This window comes from Sesamum indicum, linkage group LG15 (genome assembly GCF_000512975.1).
Source record: "Sesamum indicum cultivar Zhongzhi No. 13 linkage group LG15, S_indicum_v1.0, whole genome shotgun sequence".
Taxonomy (NCBI): domain Eukaryota; kingdom Viridiplantae; phylum Streptophyta; class Magnoliopsida; order Lamiales; family Pedaliaceae; genus Sesamum; species Sesamum indicum.
Window position 1 is genome coordinate 5,309,703 of NC_026159.1, and position 24,821 is coordinate 5,334,523.

Genomic DNA, 24,821 nt, shown 5'->3' on the forward strand with positions numbered 1-24,821 from the left:
AACCACCCCCCCCCCCCCCAAAAAAAAAAAAAAAAAAACCAACGGATACCATACATGCCTGTCGTTGAGCTTCTAAAATTGTAAAAGTAATATGCTCAAACTTTGGAATGAAACAAGAAAAGCATTAGAAAAAAAATTCTATCAGAAATTTCAAATAACTGTAGAAAACAACACATTTTCTGCAAGCCAACTCTATGAGCATCTGGCAAATCTAAACCCCCGGCCTCCCAGAAAAATAACAAAAAAGAAAGAGAAGAATGTACAGTCCTACCGTCAAGGTCATAAAATCTTAAGAGACATGGAAAGAAAGGAAATATATCAAACTCACTATTGGTGGAGGCATGCATTCAATTCCTTAGCTTGTGTGCGACATTTCCAAACAACAGATAGCGTTCTGCCTGCAGCACATTCAGCATATTTGGCTGTGTAGCGATCGCATTCTTTTAGTGCCTTCTGCTTCATTTTACTGCGCAAAGCTGAGGTTTTTGTTGAATAATTATTTGCATCTAAGTAATAAACTCAAAGTTCCAGAATGCATAATTACTCAAATTTCTGTGATACCACATGAAGATATTGTTGGAAATGACCTTGAGAGAGGATAAACGCAAGAAACTTCAGACAGTGATTCAACTGACAAATCCACAAGATGTATTTTACATACAAATGCACAAAATATCAGCAGAAAGACCAGAGGATTCAAACAAGTGATCTAGGTATACTCAAGTGCTTTCTAATACCATGACCAGTTAATTCATCATTTGCAAAAGAAACATACAGTAGTGCATCAACACAGCTTAGTATAGCCTAGGATTACTGCACAAGAAGCATGCTGCAGCACTTTATATACAAATCACCATACCCAAGACCAGATTCTAATTTACAGCACTATATAATTCAGAACCAGAAAGGCACGGACTATCAAAATTTCTGAGGTTCGCCACTATTCTAGCATAAACTGCATCAGCGAGCCAAAAGAGAATAGGAGCAAAATTTTAGCAAAAACAGAGTTGGCCATGTCAGTGCAAGTTTATTCACAAAGATCGGTATCCTAAGGTAACCTAGACATCCTTATATGATTCTCCACACCAGAAGAAACGGTAGAAACCTTTGTTCAGATAAGAAGAAAATAATAAGATGAAGAAAGACACAGAAATTTAAAGGAGAAAAACTGACGAAGCATTGGAATGAGAGAACCTAAGCTCATATATTTTAGTGAAGGTAGGGAAGCAATAATAAGATGAAGAAAGATGCAGAAATTTAAAGGAGAAAAACTGACAAAACATTGGAATGAGAGAACCTAAGAATCATATATTTTAGTGAAGGTAGGGAAGCAAGTCTTTTTCTTATAAATGTTCAAGAGGGTGACAAAGGGGAAACAGAGATTCAAACAAAAAGATACAGTTTACAAAGAAAAATAAGTCTTCTTCATTGGTACAGGATAGGATAAATCGCGAAATACTTAAATTTGATTTTGCATGTATGGTAAATACAATATCCCAAAAATATTAAGGGGAAGAGGGTGTTATCTAATTTTCTGCTTGTGTCTCCCTCTAGGTCTAGAGAATTCTAGCTTATAAAGTCTTGCCCCACCTCCCAATTAGGTCAGGCCAGATTACAACTTCCAGGTAAGCCAGTTTAATAATGATGCTAGAAGACACATCAACTCTCAGAAGAAGCGTCGTCTAAACACTGGAATTACAGCCTCCTAAACATTTGAAAAGCTCATTGCCACACTTGAAATCCAAATATGTTCTTGAATCAACAAATCATGCAGTGCGCTTCGAGCTTTCTACAGTAGGAAAGTCATCATTTCAATCCACCATTGCCAACTCCACATGTATATTGCCAACTAAATTTAGAGTCTCGTACTCCAAAATAACCAGAGAAATTCCAGTAAAATTCTCACTCCCACTAATACATCCAAAAATATCGTAATATATCAAAAAAGGAACAAAAAATTTACAGTAATATGGATTTGGTTGAAATCAATTAACTCTAAGTAAAATGCGTCACATTTTCCTCCAATCAAAAACTTACAAATTATTTGCTCTCCACGCATATTTTGCTGGAATACAAGATGTAAGTATGGGAACGAAAATAGTTCTCAGTAAAAGAAAAAGGACAAATAATCCAAAAAATCCCTTCATAGCTGCAAATGAAAAGCGTGATCGTGCATTCAGCAAAGCATCCATCAACATAAGGTAATATTCCAGCAGAGGAAACAGGAAAATAGGGTTTAAGGGGGATTTTTGAGCGTTTGGATTCAATTAAAAATTACAAAATACCTTCCTCAACCTTCTTCTTTACGTGATTTTCCCTGGCTTCTTGTACGTAACCCATATCGCCAAATTCACACTCCCAAACTCCAACTGCTAAACAAAGTGCGCCTGTTTTAGCTCCCGTTGAACAGTTCTCTCATCACCGTTTTTCCCCCATTTCCTTCAACCAAAAGCGTTCGAAACTAAACGCGAGTAGTCAACAATCAAGAGTTATGAATACAACTGCATATAAATGCCTAGGGTTAAAACACACTTTCTTCCAATCATTTCCTTACAATTATTCTTCTATAGATAATTTGAATTATTATAAAAACTATATCAAAATAAATATATTTCCAATTTTATGATTGTTATAATTAGTATACAAATGTATACACTCTATACACATCAATTTCTTAATTTGTTTGGACAATTCTATTACACATATATGATTTTAATTTATCTCACTTCTATTTTGAATCATGTTTTAAAGTACTGTAATGAATTTCAAATATTTTTAATATAAAAATAATTAAAATTCTTATCATATGTATTTAAGTTAAAATCATTCCATCCCAATACAATTTGATAGTTTATAAAATCACTCGATTTGAAATGTTATCTTTAACATTAATGAATTTCATGAATCAAACATAAAATTTGTTACTCTAATACTTAAGTCAATAATAATTTTAATTCAAAATTAAATATGAAAACAATTGAAGAACGAGTTTATTAACTTAGAGAGAAAGTGCATATGATATGTTTATAGAGTGACTGATTTTTTGTAGAACTAATACGCCTTAAAGTGTGTCTTACCCCTAAACTTACAAACCTGGCTAGATTGTAAACTGGTGGAGTCAAACGCGTAACTGTTCGAGTTTATTTGAAATTTTATCGAGTTTAAAAGATTGTGTTTGAGTTTGATTTGATAATTAAAAATTGAGTTTGAATAAGTTATAATTAAACCGCATGTAAGTCAAACACGAGTAATTTAATATTTTTAAATTTTATTTTTATTATTATTTTTATAATTAAATCAAGCTCAATTCAAGCTTGAAGAGTTGTCAATCAAAAAGTTAAGTTCAATTTTAGTTTGTTAAATCGTGGTCAAACAAGTTTCTACCAATCAATCTCGAAAAAAATATCGACTAGTCTGATTTTTATTTTTCAACTAATATAGGTGGCGCTGTTTTATAGATTGGAGAGAATTTTTTACTTAGATAATCATGTTTCCAACGTACCCGAATGTCGTGAACTATTGTCATCTGAACAAGGGATAACTTCCACCAATTGGGCATGAAGCCGATTTCAAGGGAATGTCTAATTATCCAAAGTGACCGATACAAACTCCCTACTTACTCATTCGTGTTGATTAGGTACCTGCCTGCAGAGATATGTTCAACATGTCGCATAGGGTCAAAATTTCTTTATTTTGCCAACGAGGCTTTTGGTTGGTTTCCTTTTTGTTTTTACCTTAAAAAGGCATGACCATTGATATTTGACTTTATTGACATTTTTTACTTAGAAAAGGTAAATACTTTTTTCAAATCAAAGTCGGCATTTTTATCATGCCTTATCTTATCAAAATAAATTCAACAAAATTTGAGCCTTTTTTAATTAAATTGATGCTCGTGACATCCAATATTATAATTATTATATTACTGATGGGGGTTTATATGTTAAAAGATAAAAAGACTTTTCATTACGGGCAAAATAAATATTTCGTCAGGATTCGCGTATAAAATTTGTGGGTCGTGTCGCCAGGACTCGTCTTGTGGACTGACCGAAATCTGAAAAGGATTATACACCACATAATCAAAGTTAGGAGAAGCCCAAATAAAAATACGTGGACTAATTCACTTGAGGTAGCTGACATTTACTGCTATGACTATTTAACTTCTGATCGCATATTTCTACCTCGATCAAAAATTAATTTGAGCATCAGACAGTTTTCGTTAGACGATTCCGACTAACTTGACATACGTGTTTATTCCTCAGGATTCACAAATTTAAAAAGATTACATAGCGAGATCAAAATCGTTGATCGAAGTCACATATTTTGAGTCGGATCAAGTTCTATCGTGTTGATTTAATTACTATTTTTTTTAAAAAAAAATATAAAGCTAGTGAATTAAATTGAGACTAAAATTTTCCCGTGAGTTGGACGAATTTGTAATGCCCGCGAGGGGCGGTGGCAGTGGCAGTCCCACGCCTCATGATCGCGCAGCGCACAATGACAAGAAAGGAGTTTGACGAGTCAGCGCCAGCGTGTAATTTCCCTAAATTAGCAGACTCCGCCACAACCCACCAACTGTCCCATCCTCATTGGCCGGCACCCCCCCTTTCTCCCACTCCTATTATTTAAACACCTCGCTTCTCACTCCGCAGGCAGGAGACCCATTTCCAAGGGAAGATTCATTTCTCTGTCAAATTTCTATAGCTAAGGAGGTAATTTTCCTCGATTTTTCGGATTTGATTCCCATTTTTTAGCTAGATTTCTATTCTGGGTTTGGAGTCAGTATTGGATGTTTAGGTACTGAGATTTTTTTTTTTTTTTGGGGGGGGGGGGGTACAGTTTGAGGTTTTTGGGTTTTGATTTTTTTTTTTTTTGGGGGGGGGGGGGGTTGGTTGTTAGTATTATTGTTAATTGTTTTGTGGATCTGAATCGTAGATCTGAGGGAGTTTACTCGGGCTAGATCTTCGGTAATTTGTTTTTCTGGTTGGTTGCTATTTTTGCCGTTTTGTTTGTTTAGGAATCGTGTTCTTGTTCGTGGATTCGAAATTATTTTAGAGGAAAAGAGGGTTAAAGTTAAAGAGTGCAAAGAATTTGTGCTTCTGTTTATGGTTGAATTTATAACTCTTGCTTTTGTTATGCGGTTATGATTTGTTTATGTTATTCTTTGAAAATTGATGTGGTGGAAACAGGAACGAAGTAATGGAATGGGGATGGAGGGACATACTTTGATGATTGTCTTTTTCTATTTAGTTGATGTATCTGGGATTTTGATAGCACATTGTGGGTTTATTCTGATCGGTTTCTTTTTCTTGTTTGAGGTTATAGTTTCAACTCTTGTTTCTGTCGAATGTTATTCTGAAATAAATTGAAGCTTAGGCTGATTGTACTTTCAACTGATAGTGCTTGAGTTTTTTGTGGGCTGGAAGTTTGTTTCTCAAAGGAGTATTGAACATATTATGTGATGTTTGACTTGAAGTGTTCCACAGTTGATAAACTGTTGACTAATCAAATAATACGCATTCTGCACGCACTCACAAATACTATGATTGTTGTTTACTGAATAAGGTTTTCATGGAATTTTCACAGGTTAAATTCTAGTAATCACATAAAAGTATGTCGCCAGCTGACTCTTCATGCGAGGAAAATGTGTACATGGCCAAGTTGGCCGAACAGGCTGAGAGGTATGAGGAGATGGTTGAATTCATGGAGAAGGTTGTGAAGGCCGTGGACACTGATGAGCTGACAGTCGAGGAAAGGAACCTTCTCTCTGTGGCATACAAGAATGTGATTGGTGCTAGGAGGGCTTCATGGAGGATCATCTCTTCAATCGAGCAGAAGGAAGAGAGCCGTGGAAATGAGGATCACGTGAACACTATTAAGGAATACCGGAGTAAGATTGAGGCTGAGCTCAGCAAGATCTGTGATGGGATTTTGAAACTTCTTGAGACCCATCTCATTCCTTCCGCCGCTTCTGCTGAATCGAAGGTGTTCTATTTGAAAATGAAGGGCGACTATCATAGGTATTTAGCTGAGTTTAAGACTGGGGCTGAGAGGAAGGAAGCTGCAGAGAGCACTTTGCTAGCTTACAAGTCTGCGCAGGTGAGTAACAATATAAGTTGCTGGCTTTGTTGTAATAGAATGTATTTTTAATGGCATCTCATGAATTTGTCGTTGCTGTGCAGGATATTGCACTGGCTGAGTTGGCTCCCACTCACCCAATTAGGCTGGGACTCGCACTTAACTTCTCAGTTTTCTATTATGAAATCCTTAACTCTCCTGATCGTGCTTGCAACCTTGCGAAGCAGGTATATTAGGAAAAATCTCTTGGCGCTTATAGTCGTTTGCTTGCTCAAAAGAACTTCTATCGACTTGCAGTCTGCAGGAAAAAATGACTGCCTATGACTAGAGCTTTAAGTGGAAACGCTAGTTGGCAGGCATAGTTTGAGATTGCTTTATATCAGATAGTCTTAGATTGCATGGTGTTCAATTGTTTTGGTTAATGGTCATCTTACCGTTCGCTTTTATCTTTGTAAACCTCCTCACTTATCGAAACGGGCGGACTTTTTCAGGCTTTTGATGAAGCCATCGCTGAGCTTGATACATTGGGTGAGGAATCATACAAGGACAGCACATTGATCATGCAACTTCTCCGAGACAATTTAACTCTTTGGACCTCTGACATAGCGGTATATATGAAATTTTCTCACCACTTCTAACAAAAATAATCAACACGTCATTTGCATCTAGTTGCTGTTCTATCCTATCTTTTTATTTTGACAAAGCTTTTTACAGACCCATGGTACACATGCCATTTCACTTTATTATTGTAAATGATTGTCGGTTTTGTTTTGGTTTTAGGATGATGCTGGCGATGAGATCAAGGAAACTGCCAAATCTGGCGAAGGACAACAGTGATGCATTTGTACTCTAGCAGTTTACTCTTTCGTTTTGTTGTTTTAGTATAGAAGTCTGTTGGAGCAAGATTTGGTGGAGATGATGCCGGGGTATTTGTGGTTCTTGCAGTTTGACCAATTTACTCGTTTTAGACATGGATGGTGATACTGTTTCTGTTCACGAGAGTCAATGTAAGAATTTTCATATTGTTGTTATGTTCGCTTTTGTTGCTACCAGAGCTGGTGATTGCATCAAGTAATACATGTTAGCTAATTGAGCAATCGGAGTATCCTCGCTTACCTATATTACAATCGGTAATACTTCCAACTCGTTATTGTGGATTTTCTCTAGTATTTGCCCAAAAAATTGGATTATGCCTTGAAAAGTCGAATAGTGGAATAGCGGCAATACTGAAGAGTGTTAAATGGACTTGTCACACTGAATAGTCATCACTATGGCTTCATGTTATATTCAAAATTATACTCTTACCATTTCTAATAAATTGTTTTTATCTTATTTTCCCCATTAGAGGAGATGATTTTATATGACACATCAAATTGTAAGAGTCATATGATACTTTCCAAGATCCGCCTGGATATAAATTAGCATTGTAAAATATTAATTCGAAATATAAATTAATCTAATAAGGTGGACCTTAATTATAAGGTTAATCTATAGATTATTGGATTGCATGTGTTTTTGGGCCATTGAAAAAATGAGGGATGTAGATGAACTTTGTTAATAATATATGGAGTTGAGGCCGTAAGAATCAAAATATGTCACACATAGGAATTTCTTTGGAAAAAGAAATTTTTATATTGAGCTCAAGTTTCGACTTGTTTGAAGTGATATCCATGTATAGAGTTTGAAGGTACTGATAAAAATGAGATGGATTCCGTAGTTTTTAATGGGACATGGAAATATATTATTTCCATACTTTTTTTTTTAGTAGTTTGATTGACTACTATTCGGATAATTATTACACTTCCTTCGGTGTATAACTTTCAATTTATCAAATTAATGTTAAAATTATGTTTTTATATGATGAAGTCAAGGAGGAAATACACATGGATCAATATGAGGGATTTGTAATTCATGGAACCAGAGAAAAGTTTGTAAATATCTTAAGTCACTTTATGGATTAGAACAAGCTCTCAAATAATGGCATTAGAAGTTTGATAAAACTATTCTGTCGTTTAGCTTTAGTGTTAATAAGAGTGACAAGTGTATTTATTGTAAAGTCAAAGTAGATAATTGTCAATTCTATGCCTGTATGTAAATGACATTTTGTTATTAGGGTCTAACTTAGAGCTAATAATCGAAATCAAGTCATTCTTGAAAGACTAGTTCGAGATGAAGGCTATGTATGAGGCAAATGTAATTCTTGCATCAAGTGATTCGGTCAACTGATGGTATAGCAATTTCCTAATCTCATTATGTTGAGAAGATTATTGAGAAATTTTGCTAGTAGAATTGCAAAGAAGCCTTATGATCCTTCGGAGGCTCTTTTCAAAAATGAAAGTGGTGTATTGGTTTCTCAAGTAAGGTATTTGCAATCATTGGGAGTTTGCAGTATTTAGCAAATGATTAGACACCATATGTATCGGTTTTGTCTAAAAAATACACTAGTTGCCTTGATATAACCCATTGAGGAGTTTTGAATAGGATACTTAGGTACTTAATGGCACAACATCACTAGCCATATATTATGACAGGTCCCTACTGTTTATGAGGGATATAGTGATACTAGCTAGATAGTTCAAAACTCGAATAGCAATGGGTGTACATGATATATATTTAACTTAGGTGGGGCATTGTCTCCTGGACATGACATGCTTTGGTAACGCGGTCTACTTTGGTAACGAGTTGTATGTCTTGGACACGACAAGGATAGAGGCAGAGTTTGTATGAGTTGTTGGTACAACTTTCCAATGTAAACCAACATCTTCCGCCTATTGCAGTGCATATGATAGTCAAACTACAATTACAAAAATAATGAGTCGTCAGTTCAACCAAAAGATACATCTAAGTTAGATTTAAGTCTATAAAGGAGTGGTGTCAGACAGAGTAATCTCTATTGATTTTGTGGGAAAAACAAACAATGTGGCTGGTCTTTTGACGAAAGGACTTGATTTGTCAGTAGTGCAAAAATCAGATTGGGAATCAGACTGAAAATTCAATAGCGATGTATTTATGATAGCAACCCAACCTTCTAAATTGAGATCCCATGAAGAAGGTTTAATGTGATATTAACAAGTTGTAGGGTATATCTGAGCACTTAAATTTAGACTGTACTTTGTATCTAGAGTTTATCCTCTGTAATTCTGGAAGGCATTGTAAATTGCTAGTAAAGTAAAAGTCCTACTTCGAATGGGATTGCCGAAATATCCGATCGCTCTTGATTACACATTTGTAATCACAGAAATGTTACAAATATTTCTGGCAGTTACTAGTCACAACATTACTGTTGTTTAATGTTGCGGCGTCCTTGAGCCTTATATAGAGCTAATTTCTTACCTTCAAAACATGCAAACATAAACACAACATCACAACAAAAGCTCTCTCTCCCTATCTTTCAATTCTGGTTTTGCTTGAGTATTCTAACGATTGAGTGTTGTTTGACGTGAGTTTCAGCAAAGTGCAGAAGTTGAAATTCAAGTAGCATCTTATCTTAGTAGAAGACTAGAAGTGACGTTGTACCTAGTGCACAACTTGGAATGGGACATTTAGTTCTTTAAAGGCAAACAGATTTTAAATTTGTGATTCGGTTAAACAAGAATTATTATAATACAATACTTATCTAATAAGTTTGCATTTTCATTTATGTAAGCAACGTATCTAATTATATTTTGTTCCAAACTATTTATTGCTTTGCGAACTATTTAATTTTACGAAATTGTAAAATTTGATTTGATTTAAATTGTGATTCTTGTTTTACAAAACATTTCCTTGGATTTTATTTTCAACAATCACCAAAACCCACAAACTTTATACGCAAAATCAGTTTTTGTACAAATCGACACTTAACACCTGAACAATCCTACCTTAAAAACACACGGCAAGGAAAGAAATGTTCCTTAAGAAACCTTGCATATGAACTTCATGATCCTTCCTCACAACGAATCTACATCGGACAATAGTCAGAAAAAACTCAATTTGATGCAAACAACCAACACACATAAGAGAATATCGACATCCACAATGAGCTCCAGCGGAAAAGAAACTAGCACCATGCGAAAACTCAGTTCGACTGCTTGTTCTATCCCCATACCTAGTTGGTAATTCATGTACAAAGAAAAAAGGACGTGCTAGTACACCTAAATTATTTTTACAATATGCATATAAGTAAAACATAAAAAATAAAATAATTTAATTAATTATAAATTAAAATATCACCAATCAACTCAAATTAGGTTATTCTCGAATTACACAAAAAGATGACGTGGGCTCAAATCCATTTAATAAATGTTCTAGAGAAAAAAAAGGGAACACCAGAAATTCACCACATTAGATACTCAATGATAATTTAATTCAAAATTTACAACTTTTTTTTTGGTTTACTTTTTAAAAAATATATACAATAAATTACATAATAAAGACTCCCTTCTGTAGAGTAATTTCAAACTTATGAGACTTCTGTAGCCACTAAAGTACGAATGAATGTTGGTTTTAAACTGATGTAAATGTATATCAACTAATTGGCACTCAAAGGCTTCCAAAGCCCAGTCCAGAACTATAAAGAAGAAAACACTCTGCGCTTGATTAATACCTAATGCTCCAAGAACTAGCAGTATACACAGGCGTGTGATGCATTTTCGAATCAGATTCGCACTATTGCTTCAACTTTGATACCACTGCCTAAACTAAGGAAAAAAATCCCATCTTTATCTCCACCTATCAAACACTAGTACATGTGTATATATCTCCACGTTTTTAGTGAGTGAATAAGTATAAACTTGCACTAGCAGCAGAGTGGCAGCGTCATTCCTTTACTGTTATGGCCTCCAAAACCGCCGTTATTGCATGGTCCGGTTCGCCGCTCCCGCACACTCATCACACACACTGCAGTTCTCTGTTTTTATTCTGTCATTACTGTTTGCTTCACTGTTTTTCAGGGGTTCGGGAGAAGACGGGCAGTTAGGAATCGGGACTAACGAGGAGAAAGAATGGGTTTGCACCGTCACTGCCCTTCGCTCCGAGAAGGTCTGCTCTGTCGTTGCTGGCAGCCGCAATTCCCTTGCCATTTGTGAAAACGGAAAGGTTTTTTTTCGAGCCTTTTTGACCTTTTTCTGTATTTTTCTTACTATTTTCTATGCTTCTCGCTCATATATTTGATGGGTTTTGAGTAATTATTATTACTGTGTTGTTGTTCTTATTTTGTTGAGTTTTGGGGGGTTTCGTTGTATTTGATTATGTTTCTGTGAAATTTAGCTGTTCACTTGGGGGTGGAACCAAAGAGGGACACTTGGGCACCCACCGGAAACCAAAACTGAAAATGTTCCCAGTCAAGTTAAGGCTCTTTCCAGTGTCAAAATTGTCCAGGTATTTATGTTAATTTTGAACTTTGGACTACAGTAGAAGATAAGAGAATGAGCACTGTTGTTGCCATGTTTAACAGTTTGGTTTTCTATCTCAGGCTGCCATTGGTGGTTGGCATTGCTTGGCAGTTGATGATCAAGGCCGAGCTTACGCGTGGGGTACGTCTACTTTGTTTGCAAATCTATTTAACTTTGTTTGGGGAGGAAAACAAATTAGAAAAATAAAGTACTCTATGAAATAGAATGTTAATCTCACTGCACCTTCTAAATGATTAATGGAAATCTTGGACTTGACTTTGGTCGTTTCGGTACAATGTGGTTCAAAATTCAACATGATGGTGTAAGGGGGTTATTATATTTCTGAAGGATGAGGTTATGGTAGTGCAGGTGGTAATGAGTATGGGCAGTGTGGTGAAGAACCTGAGCGTAAAGATGATACAGGCAGACCTGTTAGAAGAGATATTGTCATTCCACAGAGATGTGTGCCGAAACTTTCAGTTCGTCAGGTGATTCGACACAACTTATATAAGGGTGTTTTTATTATTAGTATTAAATGAGAAAAAGTATTTATGCATCTTCAACTCCGGGGTTGGGTTTTATAAATTTGATAAAAAGTTTAGGGCTGGAACATGAACAGGTTGTCTTGTCTTTAATGATCTTTTCTATAGGGAGTTCTTGATCCTTCTATTGACTTCATAGCATTAGGGATTAGAGCTCCTTATTGACCAGGAAGGAGCATCATTCCATAAGTTTCTCTGGCCCTTTTGATTTTGTAATGCATATGCACTAATATCAAGCAGCGGCTTGCCAACTTTTAGATTCACTTTTAACATATCTAACTCTCTCATGCTATAGGTGGCTGCTGGTGGTACTCATTCAGTAGTTCTAACACGGGAAGGACATGTATGGACATGGGGTCAACCATGGCCTCCCGGAGACATGTATGTTCCTGTGAACTGAAGTCTGGGACATTGTTTTTGTTTTGAGCTTTCTTCTCCCTTCGTTAAATCATCCTTGCTTCATGATCAATCAGTCTTTGTCTAGAACCTGTTGCTTAGATATTGTACACATTTGCTTATTTCATTGTAGAAAACAAATATCCACCCCAGTTCGAGTACAAGGTCTAGATAGCGTAAAGGTGATTGCAGTCGGAGCTTTTCACAACCTGGCCCTTCTTGATGATGGAACTTTAATGGCATGGGGCAATAATGAGTACGGCCAGCTTGGAACTGGTGATACCCAGCCTAGATCACAACCTATTGCCGTCCAGGGACTCTCTGATCTTAACTTGGTTTGTATTGCCCTTCTTGACATATCCTCTCGAAGCCTTGTTTTTCTTTTCTGATGGCGTTTTGTGACCATATTAATCATCTGCTGCCAACAAAATATGAATTCCATCTATCTCTGTCCAGTATTAATCCTTTATTTATTTTGGTTGGATAACATTTGTAAAACTTTTGATAGGCATCTATCTCTCATAATGTTAAGCCTGAACTACTATGGTGGAAGTGACCAAGAAAAGATAAGAATGAAGAAGTTCTATTGTAAAGAAATGTAACTGAAAGGCATCTTAATACTATCGGAGATGTAATACCAAGAATAAATGCATGAACGATGATAGATGGCAAAAATCGCAATTGAGCTCCTCTAACAAGAGAGGAAAGTGATTTACTTGTCATGGTTCAACAAGTTGATGAAGCATTTAACGACCAAAGTGAATGATCTGCAGATAATTTTTTGAATTTCCTCGAAAATAAAAGAAGAAATTTTATTTGTTTTCTTCAACCTTGAAATAAAAGGCTCTGCATCAATGTGCAGGTTGATATTGCTGCAGGAGGATGGCACTCAACTGCATTGACGGATGATGGAGAGGTGTTTTATAAGTTTCTATTCTTTTACTCTGCATTTCTCAAGTGAATATAAAGTTATGCTTTTTCATTACAGAACAGTAGTTACCATGTTCTTGATGAGTTCCAAAGCCAAATACTGGCTATTTTGTCCCTTGTCTGTTGCATAATGTTGGGTTGGTGGCTGAGATGTTTACATCACCTTCATTTCAAACATTTCAGCTAATCTGTTTACTTGATATGATATCTGAGAATTTTCTCTGAGGCCTCTGTGAGTTTCACCAGATTTTACAGTTGCTTGAGCTTTTCGCTGTTTTGGATATCTAAATTCTGGAAATATTGTAATCTAAATTCCAAACTATTTACTAGATACATCATCACACATTTATGTGCGAACTGTGACGTTATTGCCTCCTCAATCCCACCACTTGCTTCCCAGTGAAACAGTTTTGATGGCATCAAATAAACCCCAAGAATGAACAGTGGAAGTTATGGGATACAATAATTTACAGAAAAATTTGGCGGAAAATATTATCAGCTGGGGACAAGTAGAGCCTTGATTATGTCATTGTTGAATTTTTGAGTACTCATGTTGGTGGAGCTTGAACTGCTTCGGTTATATTTGGTGGAGTTTAATTTGTGCAATCTCCAATAGGTCAAGCACTTTCCTGTAGATGCCCCTTTCCTCCCTTCTGGTATATTGTCTTTTCTCTTCCATTTATGAAATGGAAGGACAAGAAAGTAGAAAATCTTAGGGATATGGAAGGCCACACCTCTACCTTTGGTGTGACGACTGGGTCATGTCCCCTTCAGTTTCAGTTTATATTGTTTCTCGAACTATTATGATACTCTTTTCTTGCTTGTTCCATTGGTGTCTCATATTAGAGTCTGTATCCCCAGAAGACGTCTTTTATGAATATTTTAGAACCCATGCTAATAGACCTTGGATGGCATTGATGTTAAATGTGAGTTGTACTGGTTTCTTATGTTAGGTGTATGGCTGGGGCAGAGGGGAACATGGGAGGCTTGGTTTCGGAGATGACAAGAGCAGCAAAATGGTTCCTCAAAGGGTTCAACTTCTTGTAGGCGAGGACATTGTTCAGGTCCCCTTATTTCCTTATCCTTACAGAAGTATCCTTTAATTAATGACCATCTGATAAACCTTTTATCATATTTCATTGGTGTAGCATGTTTGAGTTGATTAATATTGGGAAATCAAATTGACACGAACTCCACTTTCTCTCAATATGCGTCCCACCTCTCAAGAGTTTTTCATGTGAATCAACAAAGTTCTGGATTTTGCTATCTTTCAATGTGCTATGAAAAAAAGTGGAAATTTCTTCCACATGTTTCCAGTTACTATATCGCTGAAGCATTGCAACATTACTTACTTTTAGTAGCTGAAAATTCTTCTGAAATGATTTAACGATCACTGTTTATCTGAATGATTTTGCTATTGCTCCATTTGTTTTCTTTCGTGCTCTCTGTTTCCATTTTCCTTTTTCACAATTTTGATGTGATGGGCAATTAGGGGTTTCTGGAAATCTGACAGAACATGTATTTTTTAAACTTCTATGTGCTTCTTAGAGAAATCCAGTAATAGTTGGTTCTTGTTCTTATGCAGGTTTCTTGTGGAGGCACTCACTCTGTTGCATTAACACGAGATGGCCGCATGTATTCGGTGTGTGCTTTCACATTCTTTCAGTTGATCCCATAAAATTAAACTATAAGAAAATACGGGTCTTTGCTAATCATATATATTATTTAAAGAAATGCATTACATTCTTCCTAAATCACTCTATCGACCATTGGCATTTACATTATAAAACCAAGTGAAACTATTATTCATAGAAGCATGAATGGATGTTATCTATCATTAACCTTGTGTCTAAGATAGACAGGTTAGAGTTGTCCATCTAAAATGAAGAAATGATTAAAGAGCCTATCTTGTTTAATTGTTTCCTAAGCTAAATTCTATTCCTTTTTACTTCTTTGGACTATTCACCTCCCTTATGATCCTCAAGGGCAATAAATTACTGGCTTGAGGGGGACTGAAATTGTCTAGCTAGCAAGTATTCTGGGGGTTTGGGCCTTATGTTGGTTAGTTTCCATCTTAGCGTTTAATGAATGAAGCAGAAGCGTACACTCCAGAAACCATCAATCAATCTTCCAACAGTAAGCACGATAGTAGGTTTCCAGTTTTTACCAATTTTATGACACCTCCCGTTCTAATGAAATTCATTTGTATGTTATGTTTTTTATTGTCCTAGTAATTTTGAAACTCTTTTGAGGAATTGTGGAAAGATCAAAATTTTCTTTTTCCTCCAATGAATTACTGAAGATATTGCCCACAGATTTTCATGTTTCTCCAGTTCTCTAAATATTTACACATTTACTGTTTTTCCTGTTAATGGCAGTTCGGGCGGGGAGATCACGGACGTTTGGGATATGGAAGAAAGGTGACTACTGGTCATCCAGCAGAAGTACCCATAAACATTCCACCACCCAAGGATTTGAACGGGGCCAATGCTGAAGGCCGATGGTGCGCAAAACTTGTTGCTTGTGGAGGTCGCCATACATTGGCAATTGTAGAATGGCGTGATCATGAACCCGAGCAGCTGCACTGAAGCTTTGTAGATCTACAAGGATCCTAATAGTTCTGCTTTCTGCAATTGCAACTCTGGGTAAAGAAAGGAAATAGCACTGAGGTGAGAAAAATATGCACCAAGGTAAGATTTGGGTAATGTTACATTATGAAGTAAGTTTCGGGCATGTGTCTTGCAGGCATTTGATGCTCTTGTAACTTAGCGTATTACTATCTGTGAACTGGATGTTAAAATATTAAAGTAGATTAAATATGGCATTTGCTGCTCCTCTATGTCTGAAAGGCTGGCATTTTTTTGTTCTTCCCACTAAACTTTGTCTTGCTACAGTACAAATACGCTCATCTCATTTGATGCATCATTGGTGGTCAGACTGTTAGGTAGAGATACATTTGAGGTATTTGGCATAAAATCCTAATCAGACTGCTAGTCTAGCATCATTGTGAGTTGAATTGAATTGCTATATCATCATACTTGAGGCTCAAGTCAACAGAATTGCCTGCCTGCACACAGCATTCAGGAAACGAGAACTCATTGTATTAGTCATCCAAACTTCTCCAATGGCATTTCAAAGCCAAAATAGAATCAGTATTTCTTGACCTTACAAGAAGTGAAATCCCTTTACATCATTTTAATGGCATCACATGTTTTTTTTTTTGTAATAAATACACGTAAGTGTCGACTTCTCTGCAAATATATCCAGTGTATGCCTTTTGAGTTTGAGCCACAAAACAAAGTATCCAGGCAGAAACTATAGTCTAACTTCCTTCTCCAGTCTTTGTGATAGCACATCCTGATAGTGTTGTGCCATATGCTGGATTTACGCTAGCCGTTGTAAGCTGGTCCATATCTGCTGCTAAAAATGCCAGCATGCAGCAGCAGCAGGTATAGCAGCTGGCTCACTCCAGATATAGCGATAAACGCTTCTAGTGTTTGCTGCAATTTACATGATGGTTCAGATTACGCACTATTCACAAATCTAACACATTTTGAAACATGTCATAGCAACACCTTACCAATCGTTTTCCCCTATGCCCTCCCATTGTAATCTGCTTGCAGACAAGCCTGTATCCCATAGAACTAAAGAAGATTAATGGTGAGGTCTGTGTATAATCAATAATCACAACGACCTCCTCAGTGAGTTCAGTATAATTACTCATGATACACTTTCCTCTTTTGAAACTAGTAAAACAACTTCCAAATTCGTAATGTTTCCAATCATATTTCTTTCTTTCTGAAATTACATTAAATTAGGGGAAGCTAATGTAATTAACCCCAATACATAAGCAACTTTACACCTAAACATGTGTTATATATGAAAGCCAGTTTTTCATGTTCTCACAATAAGGTTTGTAGTTTGTACCCTCTCCAAAAAAACATAAGGTGTGTACAATGCTTAGGCCTTAGGAGAGATGTTTTACTGGCTAATCCTTTACTTTTTTTAGTTTACCAGCTACTAAAAGTATTTACTAAATACATGAGGTGAAATAATTCAAGTATTTGATACCAAAAACACAATTGTGGGAGATGAAGAAAAAGTGAAGCCAACCCATTACATCGTCCTCCTCTGATGATTGGCGTATGGTTGAGCAATTTACATTTAGTACTTCCATTTTTTTTTTTTTTCGTCTAATAAATGGATCCCTCCATAAGTTAAATTTCACCAAATTTGCTAATAGTAGCAAAAAAGTTGAGGTAAAGATATCTTTACCTTTGACTTATTGTATATCAAACGAATCTATTCTAACCGAACTACCCTTAACTAGTGAAGATATACTTCTTCACAATGTATAAGAATAGTTGGTAAAAAAAATTATTTGACCTACAATAAATTAATAGTAAATCAATCGGGTTAAATATGAATTTTCATTTAATATCTTATTTTTGCTAATATACGGAAATTCATTGAAATTTGTTTAAAGGGAACAAAATGAGAGTGACCCACAAACTGAAACAAGAGCTTGAAATGAGGAGTAGTACCCGAAAGCAAGCGCAGTTACCGCCACAGCAATAGTTGCTGAAGTAGCAGCACTAGCAAGACTTACATTGTTCCACACGCGAAGATGCGCAAACCCCAGAAACACAGAGCACGCGCCTATCACTCCCGCAATCAATGCATATACGAGCAGGAATATCGTCGAAGGGTTTCCGCCCAGATCTGGTTTTAAAAGAGACCATCACAACCAAACCAACTGCATGATGTTGTGAATAATAACAACATATTGAATCTTTTATCAAATGGCAATGGGGAAACACATTTTGCAGTATCTGAAATTATTAGAAACAATTACAACCTTTGTGATCTCATAACATTCTCATATGGTCAGTCGTCCGGAGAAAAACCTTACATGAACCAAATGTAATCATACCCAACTAATCCCATTATAATTGTACTGTATTCTTCATGTAATTAATTATTGTTTTTTCCTCAAATTATATACTAAGTATATAGATTTATGATGCAATAATTCGAATTTGACGAAACACAATTTGAATTAGAATTTTACTATTGCACTCATGCGGGTATTTTTCATCCTTGTTTCCCTCCTTTCATCTGCTTTTTGTTTCCGCTTTATGCTGTCGTGTTTCAAGGAAGAAACGCGACTTTAAATGAAGACCGTCAGATGGAAGGAAGAGATGGGAGCCGTCAGATTGAAGGCACCAAGGCAATTGGGGCAGATTTTAAATCGAGCGTCCCTAACGACGTCGTTTTACAGCAATTAGGGCGCAATACTGAGGCAAAGATTGGGGATTGCAAGGTGATCGATTGTTCCTTGTTTGGGCAATCAAATGACACGTGGACGGCCGAGAAGGAGTGAGCCGTTGTGCAGCTGCTGTCGTCCTCATTTTGGGAAGATTTCAGACATGCGAGACGACGAACCAATTGCAGAAGGGGAAGGACAACACAGCTTTGCAGACTGCTATAATTTTAATGGATTTCAGCTTTTTTTGTTCCTTACATTTTTGTCTGAGCATAGTGAGTTGATTGTAAAAAGGGGAAAACGTATTGTAAGGAAGGACATCTTTTATCAATTTCAATGAAAATTCTGTTCTTTCTCATCTTCATCTCTGCTCAATTCCTCATCCCCATTTCTGAGTTTTACTTGAGTTATTTGTGAATCTTTCTGTTTGTTACAAATTGGCCTCAGAGCCAGACTTTCCTCGGACCATAAAGTAATACAACGTTAAGTAATGGCTGATGGAACACGCTTAAAGGAACTGCAGGAAGCTCAAAAAAAAGCAGACCTTATGTTCTTAGATGAAAGGGCAAAGAGAGAAGCCAGTGTTGATGAGCTTCACGGGAGGATGGACCAAATGCTAGAGGTACAGGAAGGCCTCCAAGCCTCAATGCTCAATCTAGAGCATAACATGGCTAGCTTGCAGCAACAACTGCAAAGCATGGCTGATCAGATGCAACAGTACAACAAGAACAAATCAATACTGGGAGAAGGGCTAACAGCCACGGTGGAGAAGGGATCCAACTTCAGGGTTACACCATATAATGCACCCAGGCAAGAAGGAGGAAGCAGTTCCAGGCTTGAAGTTAGTGGGAACCAAAATTCTGGAACACACAATGTCTTGAACAGGTTGGAGTTCCCTCATTTTGATGGGAAAATGCAAGGGGATGGATAAGAAGATGTTCCAGGTACTTTCAACTCATACCAATACCTGAAGATCAAAGAGTGTCAATGGCTTCCATCTACATGCAAGGTAAGGCTGAACTGTGGTACCAAGGGTATGTGGAGAAGAAGGAGTTCAAGTCATGGGAGGAGTTTGTAGCCAATGTGCTGGGAAGATTTGAAGCCCTTAATAATGCCAAGGTGACAACCGAATTCAATAGATTGCACCATGAGACCACTGTGGATGCTTATCTTGAAAAGTTTGAAGAGCTGAAGGATCAAATGGTTGTCTTTAACAGGGGACTAAATGAGGACTTCTTTATGATGAAATTCATTAGTGGACTCAAAGATGAAGTGAAGTTATATGTTACTGACTGTGAACCTACTTCATTATACCAAGCCATTAACCTTGCAAGAAACCAAGAGCAAACAGTCAATGCCATTATCAAAAAGGCTCACCACCCTACCAGGAGTATACCACCTAAACCACCTTTCAGACCCCCAAACAGAAACCTACCACAGAAATCACCAGCTCCACCCTCCAGATACTTAACTGAAGCTGAAGTAAGAGCTAAGAGGGAGAAAAACCTCTGTTACAGATGTGATGAACCCTATGTCCCTGGACATAGGTGTAAATATAGGCAAGTGTACATGCTACTGGAGGATGAGGAGGCTAAGGACAGTGAGGAAGAAGAGCAAGGAAAACATACCACTGAGGCAGAGAGGGAAAAGGAGGGAGATATCTCTGTATCCTTACATGCCATGAAAGGAGACTTCCATTACAGGACCTTAAGGCTTGAAGGAGTTGTGGAAGAAAAGGAGATCCTCATCCTCATTGACAGTGGGAGCACTCACTGCTTCCTTGATGAAAAGGTGGCCAGCCTATTAGGGTGCAAACTGGAGAAGACATACCCCATGATGGTGAGAGTAGCAGATGGCAGCAAACTCACTAGTCAGCTGACTTGTCACAGATTCAGTTGGGAAATCCAAGGACACCGGTTTACACATCCAGTTAGGTTGATCAAGTTGGGAGGATATGATCTAATCTTAGGCTGTGATTGGCTAGGATCACACAATCCAATTGAACTTGACTTCCACCAGGGGAGAGTGACCCTTAATCAAAATTCCAGCAAGGTGGTTCTTAAGGCTCTTGGTGGAAAAGCAAGGAACAAGACAGTAACCACTCATTCCTTATCAAAGCTTGTTAGAGGAAGAAGCCCTGAAGCTCAAGGAGAGTTGTTATTGAGTTACAACACCTCAACTGAAAGTGTAGGCAATGCAAGGGTGCAAGAGGTTTTGCAGGAATTTGAAGACATTTTCAGGGAACCTCACTCTCTTCCCCCTGAGAGAGAAATTGAACACCGAATTGAGCTACTGCCTGAGGCCATACCTAAGAGACAACACCCCTACAGGTATGCATATGGGCAGAAGACTGAAATAGAAAAGATTGTGAAGGAAATGTTGAGCAGTGGCATTATCAGACCTAGTCAGAGCTCTTTTGCCTCTCCTGTCTTGTTGGTTAAGAAGAAAGATGGAGGTTGGAGGATGTGTGTTGACTATAGGTACCTCAACAAGCTGACAGTGAAACACAATTTTCCTATCCCCATTATTGATGAGTTGTTGGATGAATTACATGGAGCTACCTATTTTTCAAAAATTGATCTGAGGTCTGGCTACTTTCAGATCAGAATGAGGCAAGAAGATGTTCCTAAGACAAGCTTCATCACTCATAATGGCCACTATGAATTTCTTGTCATGCCTTTTGGGTTGTGCAATGCCCCATCCACTTTCCAATCTCTGATGAATACTATTTTTGAACCTTATTTGAGGAAGTTTGTGTTAGTTTTCTTTGATGATATTTTGATCTATAGCAAGGACTGGGGATTGCATATGATACATCTCAGAAAGGTGCTAGATCTTCTCAGAAAACATCAGTTATTTGCAAAAAAGAGCAAATGTTCATTTGCTCAGAAGAGGATAGAATACCTGGGGCATGTGATTTCACATCAAGGTGTGGCTACAGATCCATTGAAGATTGAATGTATGCTCAAATGGCCTGTACCCACAAATGTGAAGGCATTAAGAGGGTTTCTAGGACTCACTGGTTACTACAGGAGATTCATCCAGGGGTATGGAACTATTAGCAAACCTCTTACTTCATTACTGAAGAAAGACTCTTTTGAATGGAATTCAGATGCTGAAAAAGCTTTCAACCATCTCAAGGAACTGATGGTATCAGCTCCTGTTCTAGCAATGCCTGATTTTTCTCAAACCTTTATTGTTGAAACTGATGCCAGTGGAAGGGGAATAGGGGCTGTATTGATGCAAGAGGGGAGGCCCATAGCTTACCTCAGCAAGGCATTGGCTCCCAAAAATATGGGGCTGTCCACTTATGAAAAGGAATTTCTGGCTCTTCTCTTAGCAGTTACAAGGTGGAGACATTACCTTTTGGGTAACCACTTCATCATAAAGACTGATCAAAAGAGTCTTAAACACCTTCTTGATCAGAGAATAGATTCAGTGTTGCAACAAAAGGGGGTAACTAAGCTACTTGGACTCAGCTATGAAGTTCACTACAAGAAGGGGAAGGAGAATAGGGCAGCAGATGCCCTATCCAGGGTGACTTATCAGGAAGAAGAGCCTCAAGCACAGGCTATATCTACTCAGATTCCACTGTGGATCCAGGAGGTTCAATTAAGCTATGAAGGGAATACCCTATTTCAGACTATCATACAGTCCAAGGTACTTGACATCACTTCATTTCCAGACTACACTTATGAAAATGGAGTGCTGAAGAAGGAAGGAAGGATATGTGTAGGGAGCCATGGGGGAATTAGAGAGAAGGTCCTCAAGGCAATGCATGACTCTGCCTTGGGTGGTCATTCAGGTATACAGGGTACTTACCAGAGGCTTAAGCCTTTGTTCTACTGGCCAACCATGAAGGTGGATGTGCAAGAATGGGTGAGAGGGTGTGAGACTTGTCAGCGGGCCAAACATGAGAACAATCCATATCCAGGATTGTTGCAGCCCTTACCTGTACCTGAGCAAGCATGGTCATGTATCTCCATGGATTTCATTGATGGATTGCCCAATTCTGAAGGTAAGGATTCTATCCTAGTGGTGGTGGACCGGTTAACTAAGTACTCCCACTTCCTAGCACTGAAACACCCTTACACAGCTACCTCCATTGCCAAGATATTCTTTGATAACATTTATAAGCTCCATGGATTGCCTGTCAGCATCATCTCTGATAGGGACAAGGTCTTCACCAGCAATTTCTGGAAGGAATTATTTACTCTGTCAGGTGTCTCACTAGATATGTCCTCCGCATACCACCCACAAACTGATGGACAAACCGAAAGGATAAATCAATGCCTTGAAAGCTACTTAAGGTGCATGTGTCTGCAGAAACCTAAGAAGTGGGCTCAGTGGCTCACTTTAGCTGAGCTTTGGTTCAACACAAACTATCATACGGGGTTGAAGGCGACTCCTTTTCAGGCTCTGTATGGGTATCCTCCTCAACAGCTCCCCATAGGACCTTACTTGCAGAGTCACCATTCTGATGTTGCTGAACTTGTGCAAGAGAGAACCAAGGTGTTGCAATTGCTGAAGGAGAATTTACAGCACGCTCAGCAAAGAATGAAACTGTACGCAGATAAGAAGAGAACGGAAAGGGAGTTCCAAGTAGGTGATGAAGTATTCCTCAAACTCCAGCCGTACAAGCAGACCTCTGTATCCCTAAGAAAACAACTGAAGTTGTCTGCTAAGTATTTCGGCCCTTACAGAATTATTGAAAGGATTGGGAAGGTGGCTTATAGACTTGAATTACCAGCAGGGTCCAAAATTCACCCTGTTTTTCATGTTTCGTTATTAAAAAAGAAGATTGGCTCCAGGTATTTTCCTTCAGTTAACCTGCCGGAACTTGAGGACGAGGTGTTTAAGATTTATCCCATTGCAATCTTAGGAAGAAGGATGGTGCCGAGAAACAATGTTGCTGTCTCCCAGGTATTAATCCAGTGGTCGCATTCCACCCCCGAGCAAGCCACCTGGGAGGATTACCATGCGATCGCTGCCAAATTTCCCAGTTTTGATCCTTGGGGACAAGGACCAAAAAAAGGAGGAAGAAATGTCGTGTTTCAAGGAAGAAACGCGACTTTAAATGAAGACCGTCAGATGGAAGGAAGAGATGGGAGCCGTCAGATTGAAGGCGCCAAGGCAAGTGGGGCAGATTTTAAATCGAGCGTCCCTAACGACGTCGTTTTACAGCAATTAGGGCGCAATGCTGAGGGGATTGCAAGGTGATCGATTGTTCCTTGTTTGGGCAATCAAATGACACGTGGACGGCCGAGAAGGAGTGAGCCGTTGTGCAGCTGCTGTCGTCCTCATTTTGGGAAGATTTCAGACATGCGAGACGACGAACCAATTGCAGAAGGGGAAGGACAACACAGCTTTGCAGACTGCTATAATTTTAATGGATTTCAGCTTTTTTTGTTCCTTACATTTTTGTCTGAGCATAGTGAGTTGATTGTAAAAAGGGGAAAACGTATTGTAAGGAAGGACATCTTTTATCAATTTCAATGAAAATTCTGTTCTTTCTCATCTTCATCTCTGCTCAATTCCTCATCCCCATTTCTGAGTTTTACTTGAGTTATTTGTGAATCTTTCTGTTTGTTACATATGCCAATGAGTTGAACCCAGAATCCAGATATCAGAAACTAAAACATCACCGGGAAAAAACAATACACTTGCTGAATGGAGAGAGAGAGAGAGACGTACGCGGATGATTCTGCTGGCCGTCGATGTATTTGTCCAGAGACCATCCAGCTAGGCCCAGCAGTATCATATATACCACTGAGTTCACCGCCAGCAGAGGCCCCATCAGCCTTCTTCCGCCTCTTCCATACGCCATTCAATTACTTCAATTCTACTCTCTTCACTTTCTCTCTCTCTCTCTCTCTCTCTCTCTCTCTATACATATATATATATATATATATATATAATGGGAGTGATGATGATATAGTGTGGGGCTGATGAGTGAGTATGATGGTGTACGTGGGTTGCTTGTACAAGGCTTAACCCTACAGGTGTTGCTTCGGTGGTCTGGCCGCCGCTGCCGCCGCCCTGCTTCTGCCTTCTGCTTTTGGCTTTGGGGGGCTCACCAAGTCTCAATCACCATTCAGCACTCTCTTGTTTGAAATTTACCGCCATCTCCTCTGTTTCCAATCCACCTCAGAACCCAGCCTTATTTGGTTGAGCCTTGTTCACTCATTAATTATTGGTTTTTTTTCTTTCTACACCGATTCAAGTTAGGTCAAATTCAGT

General features: G+C 38.0%; 4 protein-coding genes across 5 annotated transcripts in view; 2 read left to right on the forward strand and 2 right to left on the reverse strand.

Annotated features, from left to right (window-relative positions):
* Nucleotides 1–2,486, reverse strand: part of LOC105177949 (uncharacterized protein DDB_G0275933) — a 4,002-nt gene extending 1,516 nt beyond the window's left edge. The window contains exons 1-2 of the mRNA XM_011101262.2: nucleotides 2,286–2,486; nucleotides 329–476 (exon numbers count right to left, since the gene is read on the reverse strand). Of these exons, the coding sequence (XP_011099564.1) occupies nucleotides 329–476; nucleotides 2,286–2,340 (203 nt within the window). The 5' untranslated portion in view covers nucleotides 2,341–2,486. The remainder of the gene's footprint in view (nucleotides 1–328; nucleotides 477–2,285) is intronic.
* Nucleotides 4,557–7,172, forward strand: LOC105177950 (14-3-3-like protein). The gene is made up of 5 exons (XM_011101263.2): nucleotides 4,557–4,709; nucleotides 5,584–6,096; nucleotides 6,180–6,302; nucleotides 6,567–6,683; nucleotides 6,856–7,172. The coding sequence occupies exons 2-5, from the start codon at nucleotides 5,611–5,613 to the stop codon at nucleotides 6,910–6,912; spliced, it is 783 nt and encodes a 260-aa protein (XP_011099565.1). The 5' UTR covers nucleotides 4,557–4,709; nucleotides 5,584–5,610; the 3' UTR covers nucleotides 6,913–7,172.
* LOC105177952 (ultraviolet-B receptor UVR8) lies at nucleotides 10,625–16,149 on the forward strand. The gene is made up of 11 exons (XM_011101264.2): nucleotides 10,625–10,917; nucleotides 11,007–11,151; nucleotides 11,323–11,433; nucleotides 11,528–11,588; nucleotides 11,817–11,935; nucleotides 12,285–12,370; nucleotides 12,519–12,720; nucleotides 13,248–13,301; nucleotides 14,269–14,379; nucleotides 14,901–14,957; nucleotides 15,694–16,149. Exons 1-11 carry the CDS (start codon nucleotides 10,889–10,891, stop codon nucleotides 15,901–15,903), a joined length of 1,185 nt encoding a protein of 394 aa, XP_011099566.1. The 5' UTR covers nucleotides 10,625–10,888; the 3' UTR covers nucleotides 15,904–16,149.
* Nucleotides 16,280–24,753, reverse strand: LOC105177953. Of its 2 annotated transcripts, none has more exons than XM_011101266.2 (4): nucleotides 24,276–24,753; nucleotides 17,860–18,037; nucleotides 16,896–16,944; nucleotides 16,280–16,815 (listed from the first exon to the last, which is right to left on the reverse strand). In XM_011101266.2, the coding sequence occupies exons 1-4, from the start codon at nucleotides 24,406–24,408 to the stop codon at nucleotides 16,705–16,707; spliced, it is 471 nt and encodes a 156-aa protein (XP_011099568.1). In that variant the 5' UTR covers nucleotides 24,409–24,753; the 3' UTR covers nucleotides 16,280–16,704. The 2 variants fall into 2 exon arrangements, with proteins under 2 accessions (XP_011099568.1, XP_011099567.1); XM_011101265.2 differs by having other exon boundaries at nucleotides 16,896–16,959.